This window comes from Lagenorhynchus albirostris, chromosome 7 (assembly GCF_949774975.1).
Source record: "Lagenorhynchus albirostris chromosome 7, mLagAlb1.1, whole genome shotgun sequence".
Taxonomy (NCBI): domain Eukaryota; kingdom Metazoa; phylum Chordata; class Mammalia; order Artiodactyla; family Delphinidae; genus Lagenorhynchus; species Lagenorhynchus albirostris.
The window spans coordinates 103682968-103708506 of NC_083101.1; the positions used below are offsets into that span (position 1 = coordinate 103682968).

At 46.8% G+C, this 25539-nt stretch overlaps 1 protein-coding gene across 2 annotated transcripts; it reads right to left on the reverse strand.

The window, feature by feature from the left end:
* Window positions 1-230: 230 nt before the first annotated feature.
* TRIM35 (tripartite motif containing 35) lies at window positions 231-24948 on the reverse strand. 2 transcript variants are annotated; one of them, XM_060155750.1, is made up of 7 exons: window positions 24396-24947; window positions 12597-12692; window positions 10140-10370; window positions 8558-8580; window positions 7675-7793; window positions 5782-6254; window positions 231-536 (listed from the first exon to the last, which is right to left on the reverse strand). In XM_060155750.1, exons 1-7 carry the CDS (start codon window positions 24828-24830, stop codon window positions 498-500), a joined length of 1416 nt encoding a protein of 471 aa, XP_060011733.1. In that variant the 5' UTR covers window positions 24831-24947; the 3' UTR covers window positions 231-497. The 2 variants fall into 2 exon arrangements, with proteins under 2 accessions (XP_060011733.1, XP_060011732.1); XM_060155749.1 differs by lacking the exon at window positions 231-536 and having other exon boundaries at window positions 5244-6254; window positions 24396-24948.
* Between the last annotated feature and the right edge of the window lie 591 nt (window positions 24949-25539).

Here is a 25539-nt window from a genome sequence, read left to right on the forward strand (position 1 = left end):
TAGGGAATTTTTCAACTATAATCTCTTCAAATATTTCCTAGTCCCTTTCTTTTTCTCTTCTTCTTCTGGGACCCCTATAATTTGAATGTTGGTGCATTTAATGTTGTCCCAGGCGATTGTAATTTTTATGTTATGTGTATTTTTACCACAATAAAAATAAAAAATACGATTAACGGAGAAGGGAAAAACAAGGGGCATGGTGGAATGCTTTGTAAATAAACAAGGGAGGATTCACACACTAAACCTATTTATTGATGGATCCTCTTAGTCCGTTGCTGAGATAAAAGGGGAAGCAAAAGAGCGGGAATATTTTGAGCCCCCCAGTACATGCCATGCCCTGTAGGGGTCGCCATTCACGCACCACATCCTTGGATCCTTGGGGCTCCAAGTTGCCAGCTTTCCAGAAGGTAGGGGAGGATCCCAGACCCGTATCTCCAGAGGACGACTGAAATGGAGTCTGACTACCCAGACCCTCCAACCTGTTTCCATGTGCCTCTTCATTCCTCCTGGGCCCAGTGTCCCCAGACTGTCTGTCTCTGAAATACATTATGCAAATCCCAGCTAGCCCAGTATCCATAGAAACCAAAACCTCCCATCTTCCTCGGCCTGTTCCCCAGCGAAAGAAACCCACCCAAGAGACACCCACAAAAGAGGACTGACAGGGCCCATAGGAGCACTTCCCCTGTGCTGAGGAATCAGGCTTTCACAGCCAGTGATCCATCTTGCTCAGTCCACCAGTCGTGGCTGGGGAAGGAATGGGTGACACAGGCGCATGTGAGAAGATGCAGTTTCTTTTTGAAAACTGAAGTGACCTGCTTCAGTCCCCACCACGAATAATCAACAGTCATCTTCTGCCCAATCCAACAGTTCTGCCGCCACAGAGATCATATTCACAGTGCATGCGAGTCAATAAATGATATCATTTTATTTTATTATTTTTGGCTGCACAGCATGTGGGATCTTAGTTCCCCAACCAGGGATCCAACCTGTGCCCCCTGCATTGGAAGCGTGGAGTCTTAACCACTGGACTGCCAGGGAAGTCCACTGACATCATCTTTAACCTCCCACAAACAAGCACATGAGCCATCTGTGGAACATGACAGTACAATTTTATTGTGCATGATTGACTACTAATCTTAGGAACAAAGTTTCAAGACCTGCTGCTCTCTGGAATAGCTTTTCTATCCTTCACACATTACGACTCATTCGTTTTCTTTTTCTCCAGACTCAAACATGAGGCAAGCCTTCTGGTACCACTTGCAGGGTCTTGGATACTGGTTGACAGCAGCACCCTAAATCAGCAGCCCCTACTGCGTGCAGGATCCCAGCCTTCGCTAGGGACACAAATTATGAATCACAGGACATTAGAACTGGAAAAGACCTTGAAAAAATCATGCCCGCGTCTTCGTTTCCCCGTTTACAGAAGAGAAGTCGAATGGCTTTATCTGAAGCCACAGAGCTATGGAGTAGCAGAGCCAGGGGAAACAACGGTAAACTATCAACGGCAAAGTACATGCCAGACCCTATCCTAAGTGCTTTACACATTTGCTCACTTAATCTCATAACCACCTTATGAAGTAGGTTATTATCTCCATTAATCTTAAGATATCATCTCCATCCTTTCACATGATGAAACTAAGGCACTGAGAAGTTAAATAACTCTCCCAAGGTGACACAGTGGCTGAGGCAGAGTTTGAATCCAGGCTGCCCATCCCATAGCCCAGCCTCTTAACCACTAGCTATGTAGGTCACTGGACACCTTGGTGAGGATTGAGATTTTAAAAACATACGTTGAGGTCTCAAGTGTAAGTGTTGTCTTCCAATGTCAGGAGCAACTAAATTCCACTTTGTTTTTCCCTGTTTTAAAACCCTAGGGTGAAGTAAACAATGAAAAGCTGAATCCACCAGTGAACTGACTGCATGAAAACATCCGTAACAAACCTCCCCCTGGAGGGGAGGAAATTATTTGAATAACATCCTTTATTTTGAGTGTTCTCCTCTTGTTGGGTTGCTTAGAGATACAGATCTAGAGTATCTGCTTTTAAATTACAGTGTATTGGGGGAACCAGAACATACTCATAAAACAAGCGTATTGCTGTACATGGAATCTCTCTGGAAGGATTTTTCAATGGTAATGACTGCCCACAAGGAAGGGAGCTGAGTGTTTGGGCAGAAGCGGGAGACTGTTCAGAACCTTTTGTACCTTCGGATTTTACAGCCACATAAATGGATGATCTAATCAAACAACACACACCAATTAGAGACAAATTGTCTTTCTGTGTGTGTTGCATGTCTATACATATAAATCCTAGTCTTCTCGGTCATCACAACATAACCATTTTCCCATGTTACTGAAATCTGTCATAAACATAAGTTTTGTGTATACAATCTTGTTACAAGTCTCAAGAAATCTGAGCGCTCCCAATATTGGATAACTTACATTTCTCAGGTTCCTTTGGGATTTTTCATTAACATGATTCGTAAGGTCAACATTCAAAACCTCCCATTTTCTGAAGAATTAGCCAACAGGTATTACATCTATACTATGTTTAGGATATACCACATGGCATTTGTACACCGAAATCCCCACAACAGCCTGAGGTAGGTATCCTAATCCTCATTTAGATGAGGGAGCAGAGGCTCAAAAGGCTCAGGTAGCTCATGAATCATTAAGTCAACCTCCAGCCTGGATGTCACATTGAGCAGGAGAGTGAAATGGGGCCTAGTGAGAGAGGGAGGCGGCAGTAGGAGGGCTCAAGGGAAGAAGGAACGGGCTCTTGGACTAGGGCTCCTTGTCAGCAGGACAAATGCCCAAGCTGGAGCCAAAATCCAGAATCTGGAGTCTCTGAGCTTAAGGGCAGTGTCAAAGGTAAGAGATCTAGGATACACAAGCAACGAAAGGAAAAATAAACTGGACATCATCAAAATTAAAACTTTTGTGTTTCAAAGGACATCTTCCAGCAAGTGAAAAGACAGCCCACAGAGTGGCAGAAAATTTTTGCAAATCATGTATGTGATAAGGGACCTGTATCTAGAACGTATATAAAGAAGTCTTGCAACTCAACAGTAAAAAGACAAAAAGCTCAGTTAAAAATGGGCAAAGGATCTGAAGTCAGTTCTCCTAAGAAGATAAACAAATGGAGAATAAGCACATGAAAAGAGGCCATTAAGCATTAAGCATCAGGGAAATCCAAGTCAAAACTACAATGAGATACCACTTCACACCCACTAGGATGGCTAAGTTAAAATACAGACAATAACAAGTGTTGATGAGGATACAGAGCAATTGGAACCCCCATACCCTGCTGGTAAGACTATAAAATAGTGCAGCCACACTGGAAAGTCCCTGGCAGTCCCTCAGAAGGTTAAACAGAGTTACCACATGATCCAGCAAGTCTACACCTAGATACATACCCAAGAGAACGAAAAACCTATGTCCACACAAAATCTTGTACTCAAGTGTTCACAGTAGCGTTATTCATAACGGCAAAAAGTGGAAACAGTCGAAATGTTTCCACCAACTGAAGAATAAATAAAATGTAGAATATCCATATAATAGGTTATCCAATAATAAAAAAAAAGAAGGTGGAATACAAGGTGAATGAACTTTTGTTTACAACAACACTGAAAGGAAAATGTCAAAAGACAAAGTGGGCTTTAGCTCAAATATCATTTTTCATTTTGGTAAAAAGGGCCCTAGGCTATGCAAATTATCCTCTAAGAAAACCTCTTCCAACACCTAAGGTGGAAAGGAAAAACATTTTTTATAAGTTTATTACAACTAACAAAATAATTTCAGGTCAAGATTATTATGTAGAAATTATATTTGATGGGCTAGATAAATACTTTATGGTAGAAAGTGCACACAGGACTCAGATGTGTTGGCTGCAAAGTGCCTTGAGCTTTGCTGAGTCTGAGAGCCTTTAGCAGGGCCCTGCTCAGCTCACACCTGTTTGCCAACATCCTCACCCCCTCGCCCACGCCTGCTCTTCCTTCACTCAGTGGCATATCCTACCACGTCCCTCCCCATGGCTGTCAATGGTGTACACATCCCATTTATAACCAATATTTAGTTCTGAATCATCTTTTCTGCTTAAAATGTCCATTTCTGTGAACTAGGGCACACAAGCAGGAGAAAGTTTGTGAGCCCTTGGTCAGGAAAGCGCCCCATTAGAACACTGCTCCAGTGGGAAAACATTTCCTTTTACAGTACTGTCCCAGGACACAGTGAGTTGACAATTAAAAACTCTCTGCAGGCAGGTATGAGGAAGAAAAGGTGGAGGTAGGAGTCTGTAGGCATGGCAGAGGGAGAAGAAATCAGGATGAGAACACAAAAGCCAGGAGAACAAGAACGAGCAGGCTGAGGTCAGCAAAGACAAGAGCCCTGGAGCTCCCTCCCTCCTTGTACTTCCCCTGGACCACGTCCCCTTCCTTCCTTCCTAACCGAAAGGGCCCCTCTTTCCCTCCCTTCTGTACCTTTGTGAGAAGAATCAGAGGAAGATGCTCCACACAATTACAGAAGGGCACCACCTTCCAGGCCTACAATCTCATTGCAGATGAGGAAAGTGAGGCCCACAGAGGGAACCATGGTTTTTAAATTGTGTGTTTTTAAGTGCTCTGGAACCTCTGTTCACAGGAAATCATCCAAGAAGTGTAAATCAATAAATCAGAGCCGAGCTGATGGGCAGTCTTGCCCCCAACCTCACCCTGAAGGGCCCCAGGGAGGCCCCTGGAGCAGTTTTAAATACTGGTATAAAGTGACAGACAAGCCTAGCCATGGGTCCTCCCCAAAGCCATGGCAATGGTCCTGTATTAACTATATTTTCTTCTTTTCTGTAATCTTGACACTTTGGCATCTGGGGCTTCTCCGGCTAGCAAATTCCTAGATACAGCAAACAACTCCCCTATGAGCACGCCTTTCAAATGCAGCCAACCTTCTACACGCAGAGCTATACCCCCCAACCACCTCCTGTATCAGGCTCTCACAGGGCTCCTCCACTCCAGGCCAATATCCCCCTGTCCTAATCATCTCAGGGCCAGGTATCAGACAACTAGGGGCCCCTGCGCCCTAGCACTGGTCAAAAGTATTCCAACTTGCCAATCATAAACCCACTTACCCTGCCTGGCCTGTTCCTTCCCTTGAAAAGCACAATAAGTCTCCCACCCAAGCTTTCCCCTCACGCCCCCTGCCTCCTAAGGACCCTGGTGCTTCCCAAACCCCACCCCACCCCCACCATGGCAGGACTCTCCTCCCGGAGACTGTGAGTAACAAACTCTTCTCAACAGCAGTCCTCTTCCAGTCTGCTGGCCTCACCACTCTTGGAAAATGATGAAACTTACATTTTTAAACAGACCCATTCTTAGAAGCAAACATTATCCCCAGCAATCTTAGAATGTGAATCAGAAAATTCACATCCAGAGGATGCCACAACTTTGGAAAAAGCCTAATCAGGGAGGTGTCTCCTGGATAACTTTCAAAGGTGGGTAGAGAAGGGACCAAAAATGAGGGAGGAGGTACATGGCCTGGCGCCACAGAAAAGGACAGGATGGCCAGTAGGAAGATCCTGGCAAGAAGGCAGGAGGCAGAGAGGTACCAAGGCAAGTGTGCCTTTGGGAAGAGACAGAAAGAAAACGGGACTGGGGCGTGAGACCCGGCGGCATCAGGCAGGGCAGGCTTCAGCCATCCAGCTCCTCCTTGACGGTGATGCGCAGGGGGCAGATGCGCAGCGGCTCGGGGGGCCCGTCCCCCCGTGAGCCGCCCAGGTAGAAGTAGGGCCGTACCTCCCCGAAGCGGGCGTGGAAGGTGTACAGGTGGCAGTGGCGCTCCGCGTCATAGAAGGACAGCTCACCCTCCTCGCACTCCAACTCCACGCGCAGGCGGCGCGGGATGGCGGGGACCAGGGGCGATGTGGCGGGGTCCGAGGTCACGCAGTGGTCGCCGTCCACGCCCTGTGTGCGGCACACGTACCAGAAGCCCGAGCGCGTGTCGTGGTAGCAGCTGTGCGAGTGGCCCTCGGCGCCCGCGTCCTGGCGCATCCGCACCACGCCCACGCGCCAGCTCGGCAGTGCCCCCAGGTCCACCTCCCAGGCATGCGAGCCCTGCGACAAGACGCAGGAGCCCAGCAGGCAGGGTGCCGATGAGAAGCGCTCCGGATTCTCCACCTGGACCCGGTAGCCGTGGTTGGTGACACTGGTGAGGTCGTCTGACACGGACAGCCAGCCAGCCGCAGTGTTGGGATCAAAGCTGAAAGGCACTGGGTGGGCCATGGGAAGAGAGTGGGTGAAATCAGCAAACCTGACAGCCCGCCCTGCTGTCAGGCCAGCCTGATGCCTCCGGTCCCCCTAAACTGAGAGACTGTGTCCCACGGGGCCCAGTGCATGGAGGCGGCTGCCCTGGGCTGAGGGGTGGTGTTATGGGTTGAAATGTGCCCTGCCAGAAAGCTATGTTCAAGTCTTAACCCCCAGTATCTCAGGAGGTGACCTTACTTGAGAATGGGGTTGTTGCAGATGTAAGTATTTAAGATGAGCTCAGACTGGAGTAGAGGGGGCCTTTAATCCAATATGAATGTTGTCCTTATAAAAGAGAAGAGACATAGACACATAATGGGGAAAAGCCCTGTGATATTGGAGGCACAGGTCAAAGTGCTGCAGCCACCAGCCAAGGTCTGATAGCAAATACCAAAAGGTAGGAAGGGGCAGAGAAGGATCCTCCCCTGCAGGTTTCAGAGGGAGCACGGCCCTGCTGACACCTTGGCTTTGGACTTCAAGTCTCCAGAAGAATAAATTTCTGCCATTTTAAAGCATCTAGTCTTTGTCCCTTGTTCGGACAGCCACAGGAAGCCAATGAAGGCAGGGATCCTGACCCTGACACAATGCCTGTGACATCTAACAAAAGCACGTAACATGCCCCTGGGTTACTGACATTTCTCCCTGTAAAATCATGTTCAGACTGCTACTCCAAAAGTATCAAGAGACTGGGTGGCTTAAACAACAGAACTGTATTTCTCACAGTTCTGGAGGCTGGAATTCAGAGACCAGGGTACCAGCATGCTCAGTTGCTGGTGAGGGCCCTCTTTGGTTTATAGATGGCTATCTCCTTGCTGTGTCCTTACACAGGGGAGGGAGAGAGAGAGAGGAAGCCAACTCTCTTGTGTCTCTTCTTAAAAGGGCACTAACCCCATCACAGGGCCCCACCCTCATGACCTCTTCTAACCCTAATCACCTCCCAAAGGCCCTGTTTGCAAATTCCATCACATGGAGGTTAGGGCTTCAACATATGAATTTGGAGGGCGGGGGGACATATAAACATTCAGTCCACAGCACATGATATAGTGACTCATGTGGGCTGGAATCACCTTGGAGAGGCACCCCTGAACTGAGGAACTCTTTCATTATATTATATATACAATACGTTTCGGAATAGAAAGGGAAGTCAGTTGCTCTTTCTGAAGAGGTGGCCAAGAGTCAGGACCTAAAAAGGAAGGGTTCGGCCAGGAGGGGTTTGAGCAGTGGGGCAAGAAGGGGAGTAGGGCACAGGGGCTTGAATGAAAGAGGCTAGAGAAGGGACCAGTTAGGGGAGGAGGAAGAGGGGTGGGAAGCTGGAAGGAGTGAGTTCAGCTGGCTCTCTGCCTTGCATGACTTCCCTGCTCTTACACCCGCCTGGGCCCCTCTCACCAGATTCGACACACACGAGCATCTTCCTCCAGACTCGGTACTGCAGGGAGTCCAGGTACTTGCAAACGTCGATGAGCATACCAGGCTGGACAGGCTCTGGCTCCATCGTGCAGAAGAGGCTGGGAAAGGAAAATTGGGCCTGGTGTGCTGGGCCAGGGCCATGCATCCTGGGACCTAACTGGGTCAGCTGGAAATAGGATCCCTTGCCTCAGGCCTAGACTCCCTGGCCATCTTACTCAATACAAGAGGAGCCAACTGGGCAGCTCACACCCCTTCAGGACTCAGTACTTGAGCCCATCCTGCCCCCACTGGGATAAATATAAATAGGAGGTTCTCAGACACGCATGTGGGCAGAAATCACACGAACACATCAGCTCACAAGGTACATGAATTGGAAGGCAGCTTAAGGGCCCTCTAGTCCCACATTTTGAAAGTGTCACTGGCCTTTGCTTCAACATCTCCAGTGACAGGGAACTCACTACTGCCCAAAGCACTTTCTTCCATCTTTGTATAGCTCTGACAGGGACACAGTTCTTCCATATTCATCCCTGTGAACTCTACAACCATCAACACAAACCAGCATGTCCTGAGGCTCTCAGAGGCAGGGGGCCGGCCCCCAGAGAACTACAGTCCCCGCGCACGACGGCACTCTCTCCCCACACAGGGAATGGTCACGTTCCACACTCAGGAAAACAACACTGCACCAGTGCAAATCAGAAGTGGGTGCCTTGAAAGAGGGCTCTCCACCTGGTCAGTCCCCCTGCTCCCTCTGTATTGCACCCAGCCAGCCTCATTACATGCCTGGCCCTGGAGCCATGGGAGTTTGCACCCCTGGTATTTCTGCTGACTCCTCCCCTCCCCTCTACCAGCCTTGTCAACTTACCGGCGTTTTCGGCTCTTGTGTTTCTGAAAAAGAAAAAAACAGAGACACAAACAGAAACACAGAGAAAACATGAGTTTCTGACCTCAAAAGGAGCCATACATCTCATGTTCATGGATCAGAAGACTTAATATTGTTAAGATGGCAATACCCCCCCCAAACTGATCTACAGATTCAATGCAATTCCTAGCAAAATAACAGCTGGCTTCTTTGCAGAAACTGATAAGCTGATACTAAAATTGATATGAAATTCAAGGGACTCAGAAGAGCCAAAACAATCTTGGAAAAGAAGGACAAAGTTGGTGGCTCACACTTTCTGGTTTCAAAACTTATTAAAAGTTACTACTCGGCCATAAAAAAAGAATAAAATTTTGGCATTTGCAACAACAATATTATGCTAAGTGAAATAAGTCAGGGAAAGACAAATACTGTATGTTACCACTTACATGTGGACTCTAAAAAAAAAAATTAAACAAACAAATGAATATAATAAAACAGAAACAGACTCACAGATATAGAGAACAAGCTAGTGGTTATCAGTAGGGAAGGGGAAGAGGGGAGGGGCAAGATAAGGAGAGGGGATGAAGAGACACAAACTCCTATGTACAAAATAAATAGGCTACAAGGATATATTTACAGCACAGGGAATATAGCCGATATTTTATAATAACTTTAAATGGAATATAAATCTATAAAAATTTTGAATCACTATGCTGAACACCTGAAATTGATATAATATTGTAAATCAACTATACCTCAATTTAAAAAAAACCTCATTAGAAGCAACACTAAACAAGATGGTGTGGTACTAACATAAGGACATAGAGATCAATGGACACTGAAAGTCTAGAAATAAACTCTCATATTTACTGTTGGCTGGTTATCAACAAGGGTGCCAAGACCATTCAATGAGAAAAGAAAGGTCTTTAACAAATGGTGCTGGGACAATTGGGTATCCACATGCAAAAGGCTGGATTCCCACCTTGTACCATATACAAAAATTAACTCAAAATGGATCAGACTTAAATGTAGAGACAAGACTATAAAACTCATGACCTTGGATCAGGGTATGGTTTCTTAGATATGACACCAAAAGCGCAAACAGCACAAGAAAACAGATAAATAGGACTTCAGCAAAATGGAAAACTTTTGTGCTTCAAAGGATGTCATCAAGAAAGTGAAAAGATAACCTACAGAATGGAGACTTTCCATAAATCTAGAGAAGTGGCGCATAAAAAATTATTTAAAAAGTACTCTGCTGTATCAAGAAGGAGTCAAGAGAGAAGAAACAAAAAATGAGAGAGGAAGAATAAGTGCAAGAGAGGAAGGGAGAGGGAGGAGGAGGGAAGGAGAGAGGCAGAGAGGAGTGGAGAGGCCCTCAAGGTCTTGATTAAAAGCTCCTATGAAAAAAAAAAAAGCTCCTACGCCTCCTGACACAAGCCAAGCACCTCATCTGGAAGCTCCTCCAACCTGGGGTCCGGAAGCTACGGGAAGGCTGGGTCGGCCAGGGCCACTGGCCTCAGGCTCCCCGCTGGCCCCTGAACGTCTGGTCCCTGTCACTGACTCTGGACGTTGAGCTCCTCACCATGAGAAAGGAAACGTCATCCTCCTTCATCTCCATCTGCAGCCGCTCAATCTCATGGGCCAGGGCCTCCGTGTCTTCCGCCAGCCGCTTCATCTTCTCCTCGGCCAGAAGCTGCTTCTGCCTGGCCTCCTCGGCCATGGCATCCAGGATGGCCTGCTCCTCCACTCTCAAGAACTCTCGAAGCTTGTCAAACTCCTGCCGGATTCGCCCTTCCAGCCAGGAAGCCTCCACCTGCAGCAGAGGGCGGGAGGGGGCCTCAGCCACCACATCTGGCTCCCAGATGTTTAGCAAAGGAACTCCATTTTTCAGGAGAAATCACATGCAAAACCTCGAAAGACAAAATATACATGCAGCTTTCTTAGCACGAATTTATAAGTTTAAAATAAGTCAAACAGCCTAATGAGGTTGTTTTGATACATGAAAAATAAAATCAAATCACTGCTTATAGATGACAACTGTAGTCCTATAAATTCCTCAGCAATACTCTGTACCTGTATAGGTTGTGCAATAGTGAGGGAAGCCCTGAATCACAGACGTGAACTGTTGCAAACAGCAAAGATTTTAAAAAATTATTTGCCTTCCAGGGAGTTCCCTGGATGTCCAGTGGTTAAGACTCCGCACTTCCACTGCAGAGGGCAGGGGTTCAATCCCTGGTCAGGGAACTAAGATCCTGCATGCAGCACTGCATGGCCAAAATAAGTAAATAAATAAAATAAAATCCAATGTCTAATCGTTTAAAACAAATTATTTGCCTTCCAATATTAGGACCTCAAATTTGATAGAGAGGCTTACCAAAAAAATAGTAGGAAGTTTTTATTTTAAAACTGAATCATTAATAATATGCACACTCCTAATCATAACTACGAAAAGCATTTAAAATAAGTTAAAACAAAACCATAAACATACTCAAAGAAAAAGCAGAGAACTATTTCTCATCTTGGAATGAGAAAGACCTTTCTTATCATGATATGAAATTGAGAAGCCTCAAAGAAAGAATGAGATAATTGGATACATGTAAAAATAAGAAGTTTTACATGGCAAGAGACTAAATACATAAGTACAATTCCATGACAAATTCTGGAAAAACAACTCGAATTGTGAGCTCTAGCAATGGCAGGTTAGTAACCCACATCTTTGAACTGAAAATTCAATATATGTTTATGGCTCTGATAATACGATGACAAAATGATTCATTGAAAAAGGGAAAATGACCAAAAAAGGGGGGGAAATGAGTTTTTGAAAAAGGACGTACTAGGAAAAATACTTCCAACCTATATGGTAGATTATTATTATTCTTCATAATAGTGTTCTTATGAACGCGCAAGGAGAAAAGACAAACATTCCAAGAAAAAGAATGTGAACTTCACAGAAGAAATGCAAATGGCTGTTATACTTGTGAAAGGATGTACACACTTATTAATAAACAAAGAAATGCATATGAGGAGAGATGGCGCTGTTGAAATATCAGGTAAAAAGACTGATAACGTATAGAGGGAGAGAGTGAAATCCGGGATGATTCTTATCACACCAGAAGATAAAAAACAGAGTAGACAGGAAACACCAGCCAGTGTAAATTCAGCTCCAGCCACTCCCATGCTGGCAGTGGCAGCCCCTCAATAAACAGGGAAACACAAAACTTTCATTTTTCATCCACCTGGACTGACTGGCTTTAGAGGAAAAGCATTAATGAAGCTGGAATCCTGGACTTTTCACACCTGACCTCCTGAGAATTCCACAGCACCTGGGATGGACAGACAGCAGCTGTCACTTGGACACATGGACACTCCCTAGGTGTCCCCACCGCATCCTGCACCAGGCCAGCCAGGCACACGGCACAGGCAGAGCTTGGGAGGAGATGAAGCTGAGGGGCAGACGGAGGCTGGATGAGGCCCTTGGATGGTGAGGAGTCTGGACTGTGCCACGGGTGCCATGGAAACCACTGGACAGTTTTAAGCAGAGGAGTGACACAATCGATCTATCTTTAGAAAAGATCAGCCCACTCCAGGGAGCGTGGACTGCAGGACAAGAGTGGAAGTACGGGGCCCGGGTAGGAGGCCAGGGAAAAAACAATGGGGACCTGGACCAGGATGGTGGCGGTGCAGCGCGACTGTCAACGGACGGATGCATTCTGGAGACCATGGACGTGGGGAGTGAGAACGAGGGTGCCGCTGGCTTGAGCGGCCGGGCAAGCGGTGCAGCGTGGCACGTGCTGTCAGCCTGAAACCACAGGGCAGGTGGTGCAGGGGGCTGTTGAAGCTGCTCCATGGCTGCTGGCATGGTGCCTAAAGAGGCCACGCAGCCACAACCGGCATCCGAGGGCAAGGCTGTGCGAGGCCATCAGGGCTGGCAAAGGCCGACCCTGTGGGCAGCAGCATGGCCAGGGCCGGCCCACCTGCACCTCTCCCCGCAGCAACCCCGGGTGTCCCCGTCGCCCCGTTCAGCCCCAGCGTCGCTCACCTGATTGTGCTTGGCGATGGCCTCGTAGGAGCGCCGCATGGCCCAGAAGGCCTTGGCTTTCTCCCGCAGCGCGTGTTCCATGTTCCTGCACTTGGCCTGCCGTGAGGGGCGAGAAGGAGGCAAGGATGCAGGTTAGGGTGGAGGCCGGGCAGGGATGCAGCACGCCACATCACAGCGGGAGTTGCACATCACCGTGGGTACCACTCGACCACATTTACTGAACCCGGTCCGGCCACGTGCTGTGGGACACAGCTGGAAAAGCACAGCCCTGACATTGAACTGGATGGGGTACAGCATAAAGGGCCTCAGATAGCCTCTAACCCAGCCCCTTCGTTTATACCTGATACAGATGGAGAGACAGGGTGAGGAGGTAAAGGGACCTGTTCCCTCCCACACTGGTCACGGGACAGCACAGAAGGCATCCCGCTTGGCCTAAAGCTGGTGAAGGCTGGGCCATGAACCCGAGCTGTGGGCCTGACGGTAAAGACAATGTACTCCCAGGCTCCCTTGGTGACTTTCTGAACTGGACTGGTCTGTAGTCACGAAAGAATAGGCCTGATAGTGGGGATGACCCAGTTCTTCCCACAGGGCCTTATCTAAACTGCAGTCTTCCCTTGGTATCCATAGGGGATTGGTTCCAGGATCCCCACGGATACTGAAATCCAAGGGTGTTCAAGTCCCTTATATAAAAATGGTGCCGTATTTGTATAAAATGCTATGTAAGTAGTTGTAAGTACAATGTAAATGCTATGTAAATAGTTGACAGAGAGGCAAATTCAAGTTGTTTTTTGGAACTTTCTGGATTTTCCCCCCCGAATATCTTTGATCTCCCATTGGTTGAATCCACAGATGTGGAACCTGTAACTACAGAGGGGCTACTGTACACGTCTCCCCGCATCCCTGCCTTATCCTGATATTCTAGTAGTGCTTGGATCGTGTGAAAGACTTTAATCAGCAGATTCAAATACTTCTTGCTTAGTTTTTGTTTTATAAATTTAACCTCTGCTCTGATCTCCCTGGGCTCCTAGAGGAACCACTGCTGGTTTTAGGTTGGATTCTGACCTTTTGTATCCCAGGCCTAGCATTTTCTCTCCATCTTTATCCTTTTCCCTCTACATTCTGAAAAAGCCTCACAAGTTTTCTCTTTGGAAAAATAACAATTCTAACAACATTAATTATAAATGACTACCATTTATTGAACTTTGCTAATTACTTTACACATTACGTCACTTAATCATCACATTATTCCTATTAGTAATTTTATCAGCCCGCTTTTACCGATGAAAAAACTGAAGCACAGAAAGGGGAAGTGACTAGCCCAAGGGCACACGGCTAGTTCATGGCAGAGCAAGGATGAGAACCTAAACAGTGGTGGCAGGCAGCCTCTAAGATCGTTCCCAGTGATCCCTCCTGTGAGATAAGAAAGTTTGTTGTTTTAAGATGCCAAATTTGAGGCTAATTTGTTATGAGTGATAAATACAGATTTGTCCTCGAAAGCCTCATCCCCACCTGGGCCTGATGTAGATGGCGAGATTCTGGACTTCAAGCTGATGCTGTAATGGGACAAGATGCTTGGGAATCTTGGGAGGGGGTGAACATACTCTGCATGTGGGAGGGACATCCATCATTGGAGCCAGAGCACAGATTGAAGGAGACAGCCTCTAAAATGGCCCCAATGATCCCACCTCCCTGTACTCATGCCCTGGTGGAATCCCCTCCCTGTGGGCTGGATCTAGTGACTTGCTTCTAACCAACAGAATATGGCAAAAGTGATGGGACATGAACTGAGGTGACAAAAAGTCTGCACACACACCCCTTTCTTGCCCTCCCGTGCTTGCTCCCTTGCATGGAAGTGATCCACCCTCTGGAGCAGCCCATGGGGCTAGGAACTGAGGGTATCCAACCAACAGCCGCAAGGACCCGAATCCTGCCACCAACCACACAAGTGAGCCTGAGTGGGGATCCTGGCTTTCTTGGGCCTTCAGATGAGATTGTAGCCCCGACCAACACTGCAGCATCATGAGACCCTGAGGTAGAAACAACCAGTCAGGTCATGTCAGATTCCTGACCTACAGAAACCATGACATAATAGACATTTTTGTTTTAAGCCACTATGATTGGGGTAATTTGTTACACAGCACTAGATAACTAGCCCATCTGTCCTGCTCCACAGTCCATTCTTTTAACCACTCTTCTACAGAAAATAAACAATGATTTCTTTTTCTGCAGCTTTTGTTTTCTATTCATTCTAGTCATGTTTATGTTCTTCTTGACAATATTGAACAGATTTTTTAAAAATACTGCTTTCCGTAGTATATCACCTCTAAGGTGTGTCTCGTCAACAGCAAAATAACATTAGCATGAGCGTCCCACAAAACCACTGAAATATCATCCCAATGTGTTATTTTGTGGGACGAGATGTATTGTTGCAAAGTTATGTAATAGGGTCCCCAAAGACAATTCCACGATTTGCCAAAGAAGTGTGAATGACAGGAGTGAAGAAAGTCACATTACCCAGGGGCATGCTGGCCCCAAACAACATGGCCCAACCTTCTGCCCTTCAACCTTCAGTCCGGGATTTACGGGGTAATGAAGATGGGAAGGGGGTGACAGTCCCTTGTCCTTCCCAAACTTTTCAATCACTTGGAGAGTTTTGCTTTAATTCAGCAAATCCCAACCCTAAATAAAATGTGCCCTTCTCTGAGATGCTAGCTGGTGAGACCCACCAATGATTATATTACCACCAGCAAGCAGTTATTATTGAGCATGTACTATGCACAAGGCACTAAATTAGGTACTTTACAAACATCATTCTATTGAATTCTTACATTTCTGCAAGGTAGGCGCTCTATTGCTAATATATAGAAGAGAAAAGAAGGCCCAGGAAAGTTAAGTACATTGCCAAAATTATAGTTAGCAGCAGAACCACGATCTGTCTGCAGAACTGACCAAGAATAAAGGCCACAGTCTTAACCACAAGACTACCCACCCTATTTCATCCAGGGAGCTACTACTATGTTGTCTAGTTGTCTTTTGTGTTTCCAAATGTGTCATCTTATTTCCAAATCTGTTGACATCAAACATGTCAATTTCTTTAGTTCTGGAGAATAAAAGCTTATAGTCCTGGCCATACTTTGCCCAATTCCTTAAACAACCTAGCATGTGAATGAAATTTTCCTCCCATAAATGTCAAATTAAACAACGCATCTTTAAAACTTATGGAAAATCAAAAACTGGAAATGACCCAAATGTCCATCAGCAAGAGATGGGTGAGTAAATTATGGTATATTCATACAATGGAAAGCTACTTAGCAGTAAAAAAAGGAGCAAACTACTGATACACATAACATAGGTGAACCAAAAGGTATATGTATATACTACTCTGGAGGAGAGTACACAGTATCATTCCATTTATGTGAAGTTGAAGATCAGGCAACACTAATCCAAGGTGATAAATCAGAAAGTGGTTGCCTCTTGGTGGAAGACTGACTGGGAAGGAGGAGGGACCCCTCCACGGTGATGGAGATGTTCTCTACTTCGTTTGCAGTGGTAGGTATAGGGTGTGTGTAATAGAACTCATCCAACTGAACATTTAAGATCTATGCATCTAACTGTATATAAGTTATACCTCAAATTTTTAAAAGCCTATAAAATGAAAACTTTAGAAGTTTTAACTTTTTCTTATAAATTACCAAGAGCTTAACGAGAGGAAATTCCTTCCTTTTCACTCCAATTTTTTTTTTTTTTTTTGGCCCTGCTGTGTAGCTTGCGGGATCTTAGTTCCCCTACCAGGGATGGAACCCTGACCCACAGCAGTGAAAGCGCCGAGTCCTAACCCCTGGACTGCCAGGGAATTAAGTCCCTTTTCTCTCCAATTTAATGAGTTACTTTGTACCTTTCAATCTCCTTTGTTGTTGTCACCAATTTATTTTCTTTGCATAAGACATAAACGTGCTATCTCTTAAATAATTATAAACTGAACACCCCTGTAACCACCACCCAGGACATGTCCCTTCTGAACCTTAATCCCTTTTTTCTGTCAGAGGAAACTCCTAATTTCTATGGTACTTCCTTGCTTTTCTTTAGAGTTATAGCTGCTATGTATGATCCCTAACCTAAATTACACACTTTAGTTTTGCCTGGTTTTGAGCTTTATATTAATGGAATAAAACTACATATATTCTTTTGTGTCTTGCTTCCTCTACATAACATAAAGTTTGTAGGATTCAAATACATAATTGTATGTAAGTTTACCCGTTCATCGTTGCATTGTAATTTATTTTATGAATACAACCACAATCAGGTATCCATTCTGTTGTCAATGGATAGCTGGGTCATTTACAACTTCGAGTAATACAAATAGGATGAACATTCTTGTATAGGTCTCCTAGGGCACAGGTACACTGGTTCTTCTACAGAATATTTCCTGGGGGTAGAACTGCTGGGCCACTGGTACGTGTATCTTCAACTTTCGTAGATAAATGCTAAACGTTTTTCCAAAGCAGGTGTACCAATTTATACCACATGAGCAATGTGAATGAAAAACGTTTATTAACCATTTGGATCTTTATTTTTAAATAACTGTTATTAAAATCTTTGACCCTTTTTCTATTGAGTTGCCTGCCATTTTCCTACTGGCATGTAAGAATTTATTATAAATACACAGTGTATGTCTTTTATGGGTTAAATGCATAACTAGTATCTCCTATTGTACCACTTATATTTCTTAATTTCAGTGTGATCCAATGTATCAGTGTTTTCCTCTGGAATTACTGCTCGTTGGTTTTAAGAAATACCTCCCTACTCTGAGGTCATAAAGATAATCTCCTATATTATTTAAAGTTATAGCGTTCCTTTCACATTTGGGTCTAATGTGGATACCTCAAGTTTATTTTGTGAATGGTGTGACCCAGTAGCTTGTTTGCTCCAAAAGCATTATTTAAGAATAAACTGGAAGCTAATACAACATTGTAAATCAACTATATTTCAATAAATTTTTTTTTTTATTTAAAAAAGAATACTACCATTCCCCTACTGGTCTGAAGGCCACCTCTGTCACACACCACACACAGATCTGTTTCTAGGTTCCCCAGTCTGTTTCCCTGGCCATCTGTTTATCCTTGCGCCAGTACCACAATCTTAACTTCTACAGCTACAATATAAACTGACATCTAATAAATATTTCCTAAGAATGCTTTGGCAATTCTTGGCCCTTTGAGCTTGCATGTGAATTTTAAAATCAGCTTGTCAAAATCCACAAAATAATCATGTTGGGATTTTGATTGGGATAGAATTGGCTCTACAGATCAGTTTGAGAATAACTGACATCTTTAAATACTGTCTTCTAATCTATGAATATGGTATATCTTCCCACTTAGCCTTCTTTGATGTCCCTCAACAAAGTTTTCTGTTTTTCCCTGCCAGAGTTCTGCACACTTCTCGTTACATTTATTCCCAGATATCTGATTTTTTTTAAATACTACTGTAAATGGTTTTTAAAATTTTCTATTTGCTACTGATATAAATACAACTGTTAATCTTTATTTTACAAACCAGCATTCTGTCTAAACTCATTTACATATTTATAATTTATCTATAGCACCTTTTTATTTTCTATGCAACAGAAATTTCTATGCAGATTCAATCATATTATCTGCATATAATGCCAGTGTTGTTTCCCTCTTTCCAAACTTTATGCCTTTATTCCTGACTTTATTTGCTAGGCTCTCCAATACAAACTTGGATAAAATTGGTCATAATAGGCATTCCTGCCTTCTTCTTGTTCTCAGTAAGAAAACTCTAAGTGTTTCACCATTAAATATGATATTTGCTATAAGTTTTTTGGTATTCTTAAGCAGTTTAATAAAGTTCCTTCTATTCCTAGTTTGCTAATTTTTTTTCAATCACAAAAGGATACTGAATTTAAGCAAATGCAATTTTTTCATTTAATGACTTCATCATATTTAAGTGGCCCAGAATTGGATTTTGTTTTCTTATCCAGTCAGACAGCTTTTGTCATTTAACTGGAGTACTTAACATAATTACCAATATAATTGCATTTAAGTCCTGACTTCTCGTTCTGTGCTATCTGTCCTGCTTGCTCGATACGTCTTTTTCTTCTCTTCCTTGTCTTTTTTTAGACGGTAGATTTTTTATTCCACTTTTTTCCCCTATATACATTTAGTGGTTAACCTACAAAATACTACAGGGAGAAAGTGAGATTTCAAATGAATCTAAACAATACACTTTTCATGTTTGCTTCTGATATTCTGATTTTAACACTAAACACACTTGGATCACAACTGGACCCACCATTCAGGGACCCGCATGTAGTCCAAGGAGTGCCTGAAATGACAGAGACTAGTGGGGGCTCTGGTGCAAAGGCTGGTCAGGACCAATAAGGGTCATCACTGCCCTGCGTGGAGTTAAGTGGCCCATGACACATCTGGAACATCACCCAGGGCCCAAGCCCAGCAAAAGCTCTGATTTTGGCTTCAATTATAACATTCAAGATGACTTAAATTATAAATACACACAAAATAGGAAGGTTTTATTTACACTAAAGGATTCAGAATGTGATTATATAGTCTACAAGGTGTTTTTAAAAATTACAATTTGATACCTTAAGCAGCAAATTTCAACTGCATATTTAATATCCTAAGGATTTTACAATATTGTTTTACCCAAAATATCCATTAACACAGGTGCTGTGTGATAGAAAAGAAAAGGGGAAGGGTGCCAGTAAGAGAATATTATTTCCTGTCACAGCACCCTTTCAAGTACTTATCAAAGTGCTAGAGCTATGTGTGCAGCCAGCGTTGTCCAGCACAAGCCAGGTTCTCTGTCCTCTGAGGCCCTACATATACTGCTGCTTCTGACCGATTCCCACCTGCTTCACCCAACTATCCCAACGTGGCCTTGAAAACTAAGCTCAGGCCCTCTTCATTTCCTCCAGAAAGCCACCTTGGCCTCCCCAGTAGAGTTTAGTTGCCTCTCTGTGGACACCTCTGCCACTGAACTTCCTATTCAGCATCACCACTTCACTTTCCTGTAAAGGCTGCAGGCTTCCTGGGGGCAGGTCCTCTTGCCTGGTCCTCTCACCGAGCACAGTAGCGCTCCATAAACTGCAGACGGAAAATGAAGGCTTGCTCTGAAAAGGTAGAGACTGTTTCAACCACTGCACATCTCCAGGTCTCAGCACAAACTAGATGCTCAACTAACCACTTGCCCAGTTGACAAATACACTCGGCATTGACGTTCTCTCCACTACACCCCATGGCCTCCTGGATCGAGAGCTCAGAGGCCTGATCTGTACCTTGTCCTTTTCACTGACCACTGGTGAGAACTTTGGCAAAAGCTCTTTCTCGGGCAGTCAGGCTCCAACGCTGAAAGATAAAGGCAAGAAAGTGCCCATGGTCTCTCAAATGCCACCATAAAAATGAAGAATGCAGTTTTCTCTGTACATGCTCACCTAGCCCATCACCAGGATTTTCTGGCATCTGTCTCCAGGTAGTGTCATTTTTCCTATGTATTTCAAACATTTGTTTTTCAGGCAGATTGAAATAGCAGCTAAGAGCTCTGGCCCTTGGCCACCCAGGTTCAAATCCCAGCTCCTCCACTTAGTAGCGGGTGATCTTCAGCACGTTCCTTAACTTCTCGGCGCCTCAGTTTCCTCATCCGGATAGGAGGGATGAGAACACTACCTAGCTCAGAGGATGGCTGTGAGGATCCACGTTCAGTACTTATAAGAGTGCACCAGGCATGTGTTAGCTCGTTACTACTGAGTGTCACTTGGTCCCAGGTAACTTAACTCTCCTCCTGGTTTATTTTCCGGGTTTCTTAAATGGACTGCAGAGATGCATCTGGGACAACTTGATCTCATTCAGATGCCCTTCTTCTCCAACTCCAATCCAGGCTCCCATTCTTCCTTTCCCCTTGGTGGTCAGTCCTCCTGAAGAAGCAGGTGTCTACCATGGCAACTAGAGCTAGGCCCCCTAACTCAGGAGCCTCAATGGGCGGTGCTCAGTAAGACCCCATCCTGCCCCTGGTCACAGGCCTTGCCAGGAGGCAATTAAACATCCTCCAGTACAACCTGGATCTGGGAAGGCCTGGCCCATAAGGAGAGATCCAGGATGAGGCTGAGCAGTTGGGAAAAGGGGAAAGGATTGGAAGGGGGAAGACTTAAGAGGTGCCTGGAATAAACCTCGATTAGGCTTGGCTAGACTGATTCTAAGACGGTAACCCCAGAAGGGGAAGAGGCTGGGTCTGGGGCAGGAAGAAGCTGGAGGGCAGAGAATGGCCGTCATATCAGTCCGGTGAGATGGAGAAGAAAGGGGTCTAGACAAGGAAGTTCTGAGGCCTGGGACCTGGTGGAGGTTCAGGGCTGGTTTGCTCTGAAGATGCAAGCCGGGCCAAACGTCAGACTGGGAGTCAGGAGACCTGCGTCCTAATGCTAGAGGTACCGCTTTCACTGCCCGTGACTGACCATTGGTGTGATTAGTATTCGATCATGCCCACCTGACTCCAAGAAGGCAGGGGCTTGAACCACCCTGTCCTTTCCTGCACACACTGTGCCTGGCACAGAGCAGGCACTCAGTCCACACCTGTCGGCCCACTGACGATGGTTCTCATCCACACAAGCCTCTAAGGACCCACAACACAGAGGCAGCTGCCCTCACGGCTCCGGAACAGAGGGCCAGCAGGGACCAGAGAAGCTTCTATCAAAGTCCATGACCAGGGCTTCCCTGGTGGCGCAGTGGTTGAGAGTCCGCCTGCCGATGCAGGGGACGCGGGTTCGTGCCCCGGTCCGGGAAGATCCCACATGCCGCGGAGCGGCTGGGCCCGTGAGCCGTGGCCGCTGAGCCTGCGCGTCCGGAGCCTGTGCTCCGCAACGGGAGAGGCCACAACAGTGAGAGGCCCACGTACCGCAAAAAAAAAAAAAAGTCCATGACCAGAGTAAGAGCAGAGCAAGGCCCCAGGTGAACTGTACAGTAAATGCTCTAACTCTGGCCAAGTTGCTTAACCTCTGTGAGACTCAGTGTCATTGCCTGTAAAATGGGGAGAACAGTACCCACCTGTAGTAAGCTGAATAACAGCCCCTCCAAAGATGTCCACATCCTAATCCCCAGAACCTGGGAACGTGTTACCTTACACGGCAAAAGGGATTCCACAGAAGTGATTAAAATATGGATTTTAAGATGGGGAGATTATCCTGGATTGTCTGCGGGGGCCCCCTGTAATCACAAGAGTCCTTATGATAGGGTGGCAGGGGGGTTAGAGAAGACAATGGGACAACAGAAGCAAAAGTTGGAATGAGGCACTTCAGAGATGAAGGAAGGGGCCTCCAAAAGCTGGACAAGGTAATGAAATAAATCCTCTCCCAGCCTCCAAAAGGCATGGAGCCAACACCTTGATGTCGGGACTTCTGACCTCCAGAGCCGTAAGCTAATAAATCTGTGCTGTGTTAAACCACAAAGTATGAGGCAGTTTATTACAACAGCGAGAGGAAACTAATACACAACCTCATGGGGTTTTTGTGAGGATTAAGTGTGTTGACAAGTAAACACTTAAGAGCACATGGTACCTAGTTTAGTGGTCAAAAAGTGTTGGCTGGTATGATTATTTTTGCTGGAGTCCCTCATACGGTTGCCAAGTAATCTTTCGAATGTACACATCTCATCGCAAAGCCCCTGTGCAACAGCTTTCAGGGCTCCCCATCAGCCCCTTCTCACCTGTCCAGCCTTCCCACGCTGTCCCCACCACCACCGCCTATCCACCCATGCAGAACGACAACTTGTCTATTTGCTGGCTGACGTCCCCACACTACAGTGCGAGCTCCATGGGGCAGGGGCTCTGGCTTACTGACTTCTGCAGCCTCAGCACCCAGGATAGGTCCTGGCGCACAGCTGTCTAACGCATGAGTGATGCCACCCAGCACCAGGCTGAGCACACTCCTCAGATCTTTCCGGACAGGACTCCTCACCCCTTCAGACATAGCCCTGAGTGCCCACCGGTCTGTCAGCATCATTCCTCTGTTTAAAACCCTCCAACTGCTCCCTACAGCCTTTAGAACAAAGGCCAAGACTGGGGCCTCCTGGCTCCTTCTGCAACTCCATCCTCATTCTCTCAGTGTCTGGAAAGTCACTGCTTCTGGACCCTTACACATGCTGCTGCCTCTGCCTGAAATACCCTCCCTGACCCCCCTTCACCTGGCTAACACTTCCTAACCCCTCAGTCTCTGCTTGAAGCTCCTTGAAGGTATGAATTACTGTTTAGCTCGTGTCCTGCAGTATCCCCAGGGCCTAGCAGTACGAGGCATCTGCTGAATAAACAGAAAGATGTCATTAGACCATATGCACTTTGGGGCACCTGGCTCACTGATCTTGAATCCTGGCTTAGCTCAGCCCTGGGTTCTGCCTTAGTGCTCTTGGCCTTGACCCCTGCCCATCTTCCTGATCTATACTTCTGGCGGTCCCATGGTGATTCGTCATGACTCGATCCCTGGTGGCCCCCTACCTCAACCCCAGCCCCCAGAATGCCCAGCACTTACTTCAGCTATCCCAAATCAGGACCTGGCACTTCTACCAAGGGAAATGAAGGAGAAAAAGCACTGCTGTGGACCACTGTGACAGCAGTTACAGGCTTATCCCATTGCCGAGCTAGTGTAGGGTTCAAACAAGCATATTGATGACATTCCCCTTCACTTGAACTTTGTCAAAATGTGTATGGAACTGTCAACTTTTGATATTTCTTAAGAAAGGCATTAAAGCAAACAAACTAAAACAGTGTCTGGAGACAGGCATTCTTATAGTGCCTCCTTTTCAATACACTCAGCTTCAGACTAGCAGAGCTGGGTTCTCCAAACTGTGGGTCTGACCTATGTATTAGTAGGTTTTAGTTGGTGATGAAATAAATTAATATTTTACACCCTGTGCAGTTTTTAAAATAAAACGACAGAAAATACCTGAGTACAATAGACATTTTCACAGAACTTTTGTTTCAGCTGATACAGACACCATACATGCATGTGGCAGTTCTGGGTCTCAATGGAAAAAACATGTCTTACCATGTGCTAGCTGAGGTCAAAAAATCTGAAAACCCCTGAGATGGCTACTCCTTATTTCCTGATCATTCTTCCTTCCTCTGCCAAAAACTTCTCCATGTTAGTTTGCCCTAAAGTTGTTCCTTACCTTATTTATAGCCACTGGAACTCTAGGGGGATGCTGAGAGAGTGATCCAGAAGGGACCAGGTGGCCAGGGCCAGGGCCAGAGGCCTCCCCACAGCTACACAATACAGGGATCCAGCCCGGGAAGGAGGGGAAAGATGTGGGGAGATCTAAAAGGTTCCACATCTTTGGCCAGGTCTTGGGGTCCTGCACCTCCACTTTGAGTGTGCCAAGTTCCAGGGTTGTGGGCTTACCCACACCTGTGCTTCTAAAAGTGGCATGGGCCACACACCTGTGGTAGAAAGGGTGCACGGCCTCAGCCCTTCAGAGGTGGTGGGGCAGGGGAGCTGTCTTGAGAACATCCTGTAACCCTAGTTCTCACACTTCCTGTTGACATTCTCTCTCCTTCCATCTCAGGCCCCTGGGCCGGCCTTGATGAAGAAGGCAGCCTCTGTATGTTACCAGCGGCAGGGAGTGGAGGTCCCGAGGAGGCACCAGCAAGCTGGCAGGGGGAAGAGGGGCGGGACCGGGCACACCAGCTCTGGCAGGCTGGAGTGCAGGAGCAGCGGGGTCAGGGTGCTGGGTTCCAGTCCACGTGCGCGCTCAGCCACCTCCAGCACGCGGCCGCGCTTACCCGAAAGTCGTGGGCAGTGTCCTTCACCGGCTGCACGCGGTGCCCCTGGTGCCGGGGGTCGGTCTGGCACGAGCAGCACAGCAGCTCCTTGTCGTCGAGACAGAAGAGGTTGAACTGGCCGCGGTGCAGGCGGCAGAGGCGCGGAGAGCGGTGGCCGGTCCAGCGCGCGCCCTCGGCCTCCTCGCGCAGCAGCTTCTCCACGAGGTTATTGAGGGTGTGGTTGGTGCGCAGGTCGGCGGGGGCCGCGCGGTCCTTGCACACCGGGCAGGTGGGTGCCACCTGCACCTCCCAGCAGCGGGTCACGCACCCGCGGCAGAAGTTGTGGCCGCAGCGCAGAGTCACGGCGTCACGGAAGGGGTCGTAGCAGACGGCGCAGAGCAGCTCCTCCTTGAAGGAGCGGGAAGGCCCGGGGGACAAGGCGGGCCCCGCTTCCATTGCCCCGGATCCCGGATCCCGCGCCCGCAACTTTCGCTCCAGCCCCTCCCATCCGCCGCGCGGCTCCCGCGACCCTGCGGAGGCCGGCGGTCAGCCCCTTCCACTCGGAGCACTGAGCGACAGCGGTGCCGGCCAATCGCGCTGGGCGCGCTCGGGAGGCTCCGCCCAAGTTCCGGTCGGCTCGGGAAACCCCGGAAGAGCGAGGTGGGCCCCGTATGCTCCGCAATCCCGGTCAGTCCTAGGCGAGCAAGTTTAGCCGGGAAAAAACACCCCAGCAGTGTTCTAGGGCTTCCGTGTCACTGCAACCTACTTCCGATTTCAAATGGGAAATGAAGTCTAGGAGCCTCTTCCTTAAGTGGTCCCCGGAAATATCAGGCCCGTGAGGTGGGAGAAGCCAGAGCTCCTTACTTCGTGGTTCCGAAGTGAAGTCTGATCTTAACGGCGTCGTTAGCTTTTTCACCGCTTAAGAGTTTGCAGTGCCCTTTCAAAGATCTGTGCCCGCTCTTGCATTAGTTGCTTACTTATTTTGGGCAGTCTTGTGCCTGCCCCCTGGGGTAAGGCGGGAACAAATGAGAGAAAGGGGCAGTGGAAGACCTCTGAGAAGATCCGATTCTTGTCCCGTGGTTGAATAGGCGGGCAAGTCACCATCTTTCCAGAATCTATTTCCTCGTGAGTGAAACAGAGATCAAGGACGTCTGCAAAGTTAGCT

Bases quoted from the DNA above. Each gene is read 5' to 3' on its own strand.
- TRIM35 (XM_060155749.1), bottom strand. From the start codon at position 24,830: ATGGAAGCGGGGCCCGCCTTGTCCCCCGGGCCTTCCCGCTCCTTCAAG. The intron at 12,693-24,395 runs GTAAGCGCGGCC...CCCTCACGGCAG, and splicing joins ACACTGCCCACGACTTTCGG to GCCAAGTGCAGGAACATGGA. The intron at 7,794-8,557 runs GTAAGTTGACAA...TTCCTTTCCCAG, and splicing joins CACAAGAGCCGAAAACGCCG to CCTCTTCTGCACGATGGAGC.